The sequence below is a fragment of the Asterias rubens genome, chromosome 11 (assembly GCF_902459465.1).
Source record: "Asterias rubens chromosome 11, eAstRub1.3, whole genome shotgun sequence".
NCBI lineage: Eukaryota > Metazoa > Echinodermata > Asteroidea > Forcipulatida > Asteriidae > Asterias > Asterias rubens.
This window is the reverse complement of record NC_047072.1, coordinates 2,687,133-2,698,293: the sequence shown is the minus strand read 5'-3', so window position 1 is coordinate 2,698,293 and position 11,161 is coordinate 2,687,133. Positions and strand designations below refer to the sequence as shown.

Genomic DNA, 11,161 nt, shown 5'->3' with positions numbered 1-11,161 from the left:
TGCTTGTCTGCGTGTCGAAGGTATGTGATGTGTTGCCGCAAACAACGATAGTCCATAAGGCCACATAAACAGCTTATACTAAACGAACAAAGGTTTGAGATCGGTGTGTGCTCGGACAATAAAGCAGAAGTCCCTCCCATTAAAGATGATGAATCCCCCTCTACCACAGGGAACTTTTAGGTGTTCCAACATCTCCAAATGCATCGTCTGTAGACAACACATCAGGGAATCGGACTCCTTCACCAGTAACACCGGCGGTACCACCCATAAGACAAGGGGTCATGTCACCTGGACCACCACTAATCTCATTTATCTCATATCTTGCAGAGTCTGTGGTGTTCAATATATAGGTGAAACAAGAACTACACTCAAGAGGCGTTTTTACGGCCACAGATCTACAGTCAAGACCCAAAAGCTAGATACACCTGTAGGTCATCACTTCAATCGTCTTAATCACTCCATTTCTGACATGATCTTACAGGGCATAGAGGCACTAGGCAACCACAAAAAGACTGTTCGTTTGAGTAGGGAGAAACTCTGGATTAGACGCCTCCAGACCATTCAACCCCATGGTCTGAACATCCAAGAAGGAAACGACTAATAAACCTTTTGTTTTACCGTCTCCTTTTTTTCCCCATAGCCTTCTAGCCTGAGCCTCATTCACTAATAAATTACTTTTTACCCAACCTCACCACCCTTAATGTTGTCCTTTGTGTTTCCATATTCTTGTTTGTGGTCAAGCCAGTCCCTTCCCTTCACCCCCCTTTTTTTGTCCCCCTATTCATTGTTTACCCCCTGCTGTTTTATGTATGCTTTCTAACCCCATTCATGTATTTCCACTTCACTGCTTATGTTTCACTTAGTTACCTGTTCATGTTTGTTGTGATGTCATTTAGCCTTCGAGAAAGACTCTGCTAGGGTCGAAACGTCAGGCCATTAACTATTTTTTGCATTTATACTCTCGGTCCATTTGGTAGGTAAGTTGTTTGCAACAGCTAATTGTATTTTCTCATTTCTATTACTACTAAATTTAATTTGCAAAGAGTACAAAACAAAATCCAAGACAATATTACCCGAGACGGGCGAGGGGCAACAAACGCCAGTACAAGATCGGTAGATCTGCGTTGCCCCAGAGGGTAGAAAATCCACCAATTAAACGAGAGTAACGATGTTTGATTGGGATTCTGCCGAATCGTTTACCGTAATGAGGAATCACGTGAGATTGTATTCTGTAGTAGGAACAAACCACGCGTTTAAATCATAACAAAGCAAAGTGATTACTACCCTATTATTACCCCCCCCCCGCACAATAATACACCTAACTTCTTAATCCTCTCAAAATAGTGGACTTTTAGTACACATTTATTTTACTTGTTAAAGCAATATTAATAATAATAATAATAATAATAATAATAATAGTGGCAATTTATAATGCGCCATGTCTGTCTAAAAGACACTCCTGGCGCAGGAGAGATGCCGAAGCCAGAATGCAAAGAATATAGTTAAGCACACAAATAAGTTTTCAAATGGGTTTTGAAGCTGGAATATGTAGTGAGTTGTCGGAGTTAATGTCTTAGTTGTTAATTTCTACAATACATTTGATTTGTTTCTTAATTGTAAATAACAACGCTTAAAGTATTACTTCCTTACATCGTTTTGATCTGTTTTTACTTTTTCTCATCTAAGTAAAAATATAAATTAAATAAAAACAAGTTCCAATCTCTATTTTTTTTTAAAGGAACACTATAGAATTGGTTTCGATCGGCCATCTGTCTGAATTGCAATATAAATGACATTATTTGATGCAACCCCCCCAAAAAAAAAAAAAAAAATAATAATAATAATAATAATTTTAGTGCCATTCGCAACCGAGGGTGTACAAAACCCATGGACCCCAGTCACAGTGTGCAACAATTGTTTTGTTATACCTTGGTAACATTGTTATTCCTCTTTTCGAAGTTCTGTTGTCATCTTCAAACATTATTAAGACGGAGCAATGCATAGTTTAATCGTGGATGTATAAGCAGACGAACAGTTCATACTTCAAAAATAAGAAACAAGTCTTCACCTGTTCCCTCGAACCCGCGTGTGTTTCGTACAGCGCTGGAAATCGACCAACGGTGGGAACGATCAAGGTGATGTACACCCAAAGACATTATGATACCTTGGGAAATCAATATCTGGATAGTGTAATTTGAACAGCACCCAACTACACTCAAACCATTGGCAAATTCTGTGAAAACGCGCGTAAAAACTTGAGTTTTCAGGGTAAACAAATCACCAAATGTCTCAGAAAACGATGTTAAATCGTTAGCTAGATACCTTTTCTGTCGTAAAGCCCGGTTCATACTTCCTGCGAATGCGAATGCGAAGCGAACTTGACGTGAATGGGACGTCACAACCCTCCTTTCGCAGCGATTATTCGCAAGGGAGTAGAGCAGAGCTCAACTGCTGCGAATTGTTCGTTGCGAATTTGTGGCGTCAAGATCAGTGTTGTAGGTCTCGAGACCGGTCTTGGTCTCGACCTCTCGGTCTCGGTCTCCCCCTCGGTCTCGGTCTCCCCCCTCCAGGTCTCGGTCTCGGTCTCGGTCTCGGACTCCTAGGTCTCGACTACAACACTGGTCAAGATTCGCTTCGCATTCGCATTCGCAGGAAGTATGAACCGGGCTTTACTGGTTTGCCGTTTCTCGTCTTTTTTCTTTGGCTCAACTCGCTCTAGTCAGGCCTGCAAAGACGCCGTCCACCCAGACTCTGATGGGAGGTGTCCACTGTTTCACTGTGGTGGCTCCACTCGCTCTAGTCTGACTGCTGCCAGGACGCCGTTCATCGAGACTCTGATGGGAGGTGTCCACTGTTTCACTGTGGTGGCTCCACTCGCTGTAGTCAGGCTGCTGCAAGGACTCCGTTTATCAACACTCTGATGGGAGGTGGGGGTTCTACTCGCTCTAGTCAGGCTGCTGCAAAGACGCCGTCCATCACCCAGACTCTGATGAGGTGTCCACTGTTTCACAGTGGTTGCTCCACTCGCTCTAGTCTGACTGCTGCAAAGACGCCGTCCACCCAGACTCTGATGAGGTGTCCACTGTTTCACAGTGCAACAGGACTACGTTTATCAACACTCTGATGGGAGGTGGGGGTTCTACTCGCTCTAGTCAGGCTGCTGCAAAGACGCCGTCCATCCAGACTCTGATGAGATGTGTCCACTGTTCAGTCGGGGTTCTACTTTTTGTAGTCTTGCTGCTGCGATTACGCTGTTAATTTTGGTTTCTTTCATTTTTTTAGTATTAATTTTAAATCTTTAAAAATACTCAATAGTTAAAAGTTGGACAGAGGCTGTCAAGGTTATAGCAAAGGTACAAAAACTGCCATCAGAAGATGTGTAAAACCAGACCCTGGCCTATATGTCCGGTTATAAACTACATCATGCAGTTTGCACACGAAGTCAATATCAAAATGGATTCACGCTTTGTTTGGCGTTATGGAGTCTAAGAGCTCTTTCTGTTAAAGTATTTAGATGAAAAATCCAGTTTGTTTGTCAACATTAATTGCCATATTCTGATTTGAACATGAAGTGATGCCAAACAGGGTCGTATTTTGCAAATCGTTTGTTGAAGTAAAGTCACCTGGAAGTGGTATTATGTCACAAAATGATGTGTTTTGATGAGTACAGTTAACTTCGGTTCTAGTTTCCTTTTAATTTACAAATTTAAAAGTAGGTCCGACCCGAAAGGGCGCTGTTCGGGGCGTCAATCGATGCGCGATATTTGAAGAGAAAATTAGTAGTCTGGCCCCGTACACAACACCTGAATACCTGATCGGTATGATGCCTACGGAGAACTACGGTCACGGAGGAGACTGCACGCACTGTATGGCTGCTGTGCGGACGGTCCACTCGTATGTACCCAGCACGGTTAATCGCATTTGCAGTGCTAACACAAGATACGCTTGGCGCAAGCTGAAAACATGCCCTGTAAGTTAAAACAAAACCCGATATTTTTGTTCACGTCAGGCAAATGCTTGTTTAGGTTCGTCACCTCTTTCAGGTACCTTCTTCGACTTCCCACTACTAAGCTAGACAAATTGTTTGGATGGCGTCATGTTTAAGAAAATAACTATTCTCTTCAAGTCAAAAAGTGTGGCGTTTTCCGGCTTCTGAAAATCAGTCTTTTTCGGCCTTTTCTGAAAAGTATTGACAGAATTAATGTAGAAGTACATTGAAATGAAGAGCATATCTGTCGTTTTGTATGAACAAATCGTTGCAACTCAAATATCTCAAATTTTAAAATGAGAAATTTGTACGACAAACAGACTTCGAAAAGGAAGAAAACAAGTCACGAAACACGGCAAATTGTCCCGTTATGAATGTCAGCAACAGTTCCCAATTAGTATGTATCGATAGATTATTTCATATTCTTCCCGAAGATGTTAACGGCGAGACCAGATCGTCACTTGTCCAGTCAGGATACAGCGATTTCCACCTATAGTCCAAAACTCCCAGTACAAAAAATCAACTGTTAGACAACATGATTTTCCTCGCGCCCGGTGATGGGCTACGATGACATCATTGACTAAAATATGGCTTCGTGCTGTTTTTCGTTGGTATGGTGCCCCGACCACAAAAACAGCGTTAGTCAATAACAAAAGAGCCCGTCTATACCATATGATGAATGAGCTGATACTCATCCAGCTCATAATTTTGACAGGCGCTTTATAATTACCATACCAACGAAAAAACAGCTTGCTGCCATGTTCGTCGATGATGTCATCGTCAGCCAATCACCCGTGAAGGAAAACCACGCTGTTTTTTCGTAATTGGAGTTATGGATTAACGGTGGAAATCGCTGTGTCCTGACTGGACTAGGTACGATCCGGTCTCGCTTTTAACATTTCCAGGTAGAATATTAAATAATATATCAATACAGACTAATTGGGGACTGTTGCCGACATTCATAACGGGAAAATTTGCCGTGTTTTTGTGACTTGTTTTCTCTGTGTTTTTTTAAGTAATTTTTAAGCACAAATTTCTCTTTTTAAAATTTAAGTTGCACCGATTTTTTTTTTTTACAAAACGACAGATACAGATATGATAGATGTTAAATTTTGCATCGGGGATAAAGAATATTAATTTTCGTTTTTACCCATACACCGATGTGTGTTAGCACTGTATACTCAGTACTTTCCCGAGTCCTGTGAAAAAATATCACAGGCATGTTACTCGGGTGGGATTCGAACCCACGACCCTTGCAATTCTAGAGCAGTGTCTTACCAACTAGACTACCGAGGTTGCCCGGTAGCTAGAGGCAGTTCGAATCCTATGTTTTGGCAGCGGGTACCGCAACGATATAATAGATGTTAAATTTTGCATCGGGGATAAAGAATATTAATTTTCGTTTTTACCCATACACCGATGTGTGTTAGCACTGTATACTCAGTACTTTCCCGAGTCCTGTGAAAAAATATCACAGGCATGTTACTCGGGTGGGATTCGAACCCACGACCCTTGCAATTCTAGAGCAGTGTCTTACCAACTAGAATACCGAGGTTGCCCGGTAGCTAGAGGCAGTTCGAATCCTATGCAAGGGTCGTGGGTTCGAATCCCACCCGAGTAACATGCCTGTGATATTTTTTCACAGGACTCGGGAAAGTACTGAGTATACAGTGCTAACACACATCGGTGTATGGGTAAAAACGAAAATTAATATTCTTTATCCCCGATGCAAAATTTAACATCTATTATATCGTTGCGGTACCCGCTGCCAAAACATAGGATTCGAACTGCCTCTAGCTACCGGGCAACCTCGGTAGTCTAGTTGGTAACACACTGCTCTAGAATTGCAAGGGTCGTGGGTTCGAATCCCACCCGAGTAACATGCCTGTGATATTTTTTCACAGGACTCGGGAAAGTACTGAGTATACAGTGCTAACACACATCGGTGTATGGGTAAAAACGAAAATTAAGATACAGATATGCTCTTTGTTTCAATTAACTGGTATTATTTTGGTTGAGACCTAATCAAAAAAGGCTGAAAATTACCGAATTCTAGAAACCCCTTTGACCAATTAATATTCACACAGAGGTCACGCACGAAAAACCAAGCATACTCTGCAGATACATCACAAAGGAAATCAGTGACTTGTGGGTAATAATATTAATAATAATAATAAGACTTGTAATGCGCACATATCCACCCTGCTGGGTGGTCAAGGCGCATAAGGGAAAAGGGGTCGCTGGGTTTGAGGTCAGTGAGCCCCAAACAAAGGGAAAGTGCTTCACCAAATGCCATGTCGTACAATAGTGAACAGAAATTCGAAGTCTTTATAAATAGTCCAAGTTGTTGTTTGTGGGATGTGGCTGCTGAAGCGTGGAACTGAAAAAGCCCCTGTTTAGTTTGCCAAACAAACAGTGGTTAACGTAGGGAGACTGGGGTGGATTTCACAAAGAGTTAGGATTAGTCTTATCTCGAGTTAGGACAAGTTACTAGTCCTAACTTAGGGACTAGCTGTACGTTTTTGATATCTCTAACTGTTTGTGAAATCGACCCCAGGTCACTTTTCGTTCGGGGGCAGAATAATACCCCCGACCATTACTGGAATGGCAAATAACTGTGTTTTTGGGCATCATATCTGCCTCTAAGGGTCTGGACAGACGCACACACTTAGGATTGAAGCATTTGGGAATATAAGCCTACAGATTGGTTCATGAGTCAACACTAACTAAAAGTAAAATTAAAAAACAAAACAAACATTTAGTATAATATTCCTGTGCACATCAGTTTACCCACCCAAACATCACTTCAGTATAAAACAATACAGTTTAAAAATACTGGACACTATTGGTACTTGTCAAAGACCAGTCTTCTAACTTGGTGTATCTCAACACATGCACAAAATAACAAACCTGTGAACATTTGAGCTCAATTGGTTTTCGAAGTTGCGATATAATAATGCGCTATGCAAGAAGCAAAAAACACCCTTGTCGCACGAAGTTATGTTTTATATACCATCAACCTCTCCCCATTATTAGTCACCAAGTAAGGTTGTTTGCCAATAATTATTTTGAGTAATTATTACCAATAGTGTCCACTGCCGCTAAAGGCAAGTGACTTTTATTTACTTTGGCAATTACTCAAACAAATTATTGGCATGAAAACTTATCAAGCAATGTAGAGCTGTTGATAGTATAAATCATAGTGAGAAACGGCTCCCTCTGAAACAGCGCAGTTCTCGAGGAAGAAGTAACTTTCCACGAATTTGATTTCAAGACCTTGTTTAGATTTTGAGGTCTCGAAATCAAGCATCTGAAAGCACACAACTTCGTGCGACAAGGGTGGTTTTTATTTTATTATTATCCTGCAACTTCGGAGACCAATTAAAAGCAGTGGACACTATTGGTAATTACTCAAAATAATTATTAATTATTTCTTGGTGACGAGTAATGGGGGAGGTTGGTAGTATAAAACATTGTGAGAAACGGCTCCCTCTGAAGTGCCACAGTTTTCGAGAAAGAAGCAATTTTCCATGAACTTGATTTCGAGACCTCAAATTTAGAACTTGAGGTCTCGAAATCAAGCATCTGAAAGCACACAAGCGTGTGACAAAGAATGTTTTGTTTCTTTAATTAGTTATCTCGCAACTGGACGACCAATCGAGCTTAATTTTTCACAGGTTTGTTATTTTATGCATATTTTGAGATACACCAGGTGAGAAGACTAGATAGTGACAATAATAACCAATAGTGTCCAATGTCTTTAAGACCGATCCTCAGCAGGGGTAGATGCAAGTAAAGTATACAACTTCAGACGAGACTCAAATTACTATTGCAACGGTTAAATTGATGCATGTATCGCCTAGTTAGTGTGACAAATATGATTTGCACCTCTCGTAAATCGTGTAAGTCAGACAGTTGATTTTCGCTTTGGGGACAACATGTACCAAGTTAAGCCTGCTTTCAAAATGTGTGAACAATTAGTGCCTATTGTGTACTAATTTGTATATTGATGTTAAGCAGATGAAAACAAAGTGGACAACCTTAAGGAAGTACTGTGAGCTTGGTGAATTTTCCCAGTCCGCTGACCAATGCAGATGTTTTGCACATTATTACATTTGGTTGTGGTTTTAAATTACTTATATTTCGCAAACAAAATAGATTAGAAATTGGAATTAAGTTAACTTTTAAACACTGAACAAAATTGTTTCATCGAGATGTTGTTGTCTGCTACAACTTACGTTACGCCGAAAATGTATGCCAATTATGACGGGCCAGATCTCATCGTTGCAACAGTCTCCCTCCTCGGTAAGCCAGCCACCAGTGCCGTAACACTCTAAAAACTAAAGAGTTGAACCCAACACTTGCATGAGTTCGGTGAGTGACTACACTTTAAAAGTGTTAGATCCAAGTATTCAGTCAACAATTTAAGACCCAGTTTAACGTTTAAAAAGCTGATCCAACAATTCCATGAAACGTTTTTGAGAAATGTTGAAATAAAACATGAATTCAACTGTTGAATTAATCCAAACCATATGTGCTCTCTAGATTGCGAAAAAAAAAAAAAAAAAAAAAAAAAAATTACAGTCTACAGTGATAAATCGAATCGACCCTGGTGTCCTAATTAATGATCAGCGACATACTCAAACTTGAATTCCAGCTGGGCGTGATACACATAAGTGATATGATGACAACGGACCATAGTAATAAAAACACGGATATACAGCAACACTCGTATTATTCAGTAACATAACATAATATACATGTATGTGTACAATTCTTCAAGAGGATATTAAAAAAGGACTTTGTATTCAGAGTATTGGTACAAATTAAAAACAAAAGAATATGTAAACAACAAATCGAATGTATATATAATTAGCATTCAGAGAGTCTTATTAACGGAAGCTTGTTATTATGTGGCGTCGGTTCCGTGTTTCGTTGAGCTAGAGAGAGATTATACTACACGGGTGGGAGGGGGATGGGGGAGGCAACCCAGGGAAATACACAACTTGGGGGGGGGGTACTTGTATTGTAGGCCTACCGCCTAATTCAAGTGCATTTTTTTCAATTTCATAGGATGGGAAGGTATCTTTGTAGGAGGCCAGCCACCCTCTAACTCATCTGGTTGAAAGCAAATTAATTATAAAACAAATAACTACTTAATTTTTTCAACATAAACCGATGACAAGAGGATGGCTTAAAGGCCATGTAACTATTAGTAATTGTCAAAAAACCAGGCTTCTCACTTGGTGTATCTCAACAAATGCACAACACAACAAACCTGTGAAAATTTGAGCTCAATTGGTCATCAAAGTTGCGAGATAATAATTAAAGAAAAAGAAAGAAACAAAAAACACACCCTATAGTCACATGAAGTTGTACGCTTTTGTATAATATGCTTGAAATCAAATTCGCGGAAAATTACTTCTTTCTCGAAAACTATGTCACTTAAGAGGGAGCAGTTTCTCACAATGTGTTATATATTATCAATCTCTACCCATTACTCGTTACCAAGTAAGGTTTTATGATAATAATTATTTTGAGTAATTACCAAACGTGTCCACTGCCTTTTAAGTTAATTGTTTGAAGAAAACAGGCATGTTTGTATCATCAACCCCTTTAACTCATCTATTAACTGATGTGTGCTATCATGGTGGATTTGGCAGCTGTTGTTCCGTGTTTGTGTTTGTCTGCTTTATTTTTCAATTGTCATGTAACACAATAATGTGTACATGATATATCAGATTTTTTAAAGATTTTTTTTACATTAGGAAAGTTACTGGGATGAAAGGTTAATGTAATTGGACACGCGGAAAGGGTTCTCAGAGTCAAAAGTAGATCCTGCCAAAAATTGACAAACTCCTGGAGGTCCTCCGTAGGGAGTTCTGAGTGGAGCAATTGGAAAATCCATTTCCTTATAAAAGGACAACATTGTCTGATATGTATATCATTATCAGGATCAATCTGGGAACGGACTGATCAAGATGGTCGGGTTGGTGTTCGTTTGCTTCGTCTGGACGACGCTGGCTACTCGAATCAGGTGAGTTATAAGAAAACAAGTATAATACCCTCCCCCCCCCCCCCCAGGGAAAAAGAAGAAAAGTGTTCATAATGTAAACTAATCATGATTGACCTTATTTTTCTGGGGAAGTTTTATTCGGTTAACGTAACGGAGATTGGACGAGAAAGCCCCCCGTCCCCACACGCACACACGTTCATAAATACCCCCAGACAGTTTCACTATTTCTATTGGTGAATAGCGAGTATTAAACATGGGGTTGTGTTTGAACGGTTTATATTGACCAGCTGGAGCTGTTTATAACCGGATTCTCCGGATACGTTTTCCGTTACGTTCGCGTGGATTAGCTCACAACCTCGTTTCCCAGTGATGAACATGGTTATAACGTCAGAAACTCAAGTTGTATACACTCATTACGCTGATTCACTGGCCACACATTGGCTAACTGTGTTTAAACACTCCTGGTTGGGGTTATATCATCGGTTTAAACACCCACACGTGATGTCCTCTCAACCAATCAATATGGAAAAAACTGTCCCAGGTATTTATGAATAATAAATAATAAGCTGCTTGTTGTATTGCGCCTTATGCCATCAGGCATTAAGGCGCCTAACACGAAACAAGAACGGTATTTTAAAAAGCAACACTGACAACGGCAATATAAAATTAACAAACACAACAATTTAAAACTACACAAAACCACCTGGAGCAGAACGTATTTACAACATTACTTTTTTTTCTCAATTAAGAACTAATTAAATATACAATCCTAAAAATACTACAGGGTAAGAGGTTACCAGCATCTCGCCCTATTCGTCAATTACCTTATCAACTAATCAACTAACATTCATAATAATACTAAAAATATTTCACCCAAAAAAAAGCGAGAATTGAGCTAAAATATCAATACAACAGTGTAGCTTAGAGTTGAAAAAAAATTTAAAAAATGCAGAAGAAGACACAAAAAATGCAAGAAGATAAAACAAAAAACAAAACGCAAAAAGGGGAGAGGTTTCCAGCACATCACCCTCTCCATAATTCTCATCATCTAGCATGCAGAAACTTTAAAGTTAAAACAGAAAACATAAACAAAAGACAACTTGTGAAAAGTAAATAATTGTATTAGACAAAATGCAAAAGGGGAGAGGTTTCCAGCA

The 11,161-nt window shown here is 39.8% G+C and overlaps 1 protein-coding gene across 1 annotated transcript in view; it reads left to right on the top strand.

The window, feature by feature from the left end:
* The first annotated feature begins 8,251 nt into the window (after positions 1–8,251).
* The window catches only part of LOC117296621 (complement C3-like), a 58,850-nt gene continuing 55,940 nt past the window's right edge, over positions 8,252–11,161 (top strand). Inside the window, 2 exon segments of the mRNA XM_033779642.1 lie at positions 8,252–8,293; positions 9,943–10,025. Coding sequence (XP_033635533.1) covers positions 8,252–8,293; positions 9,943–10,025 — 125 coding nt within the window.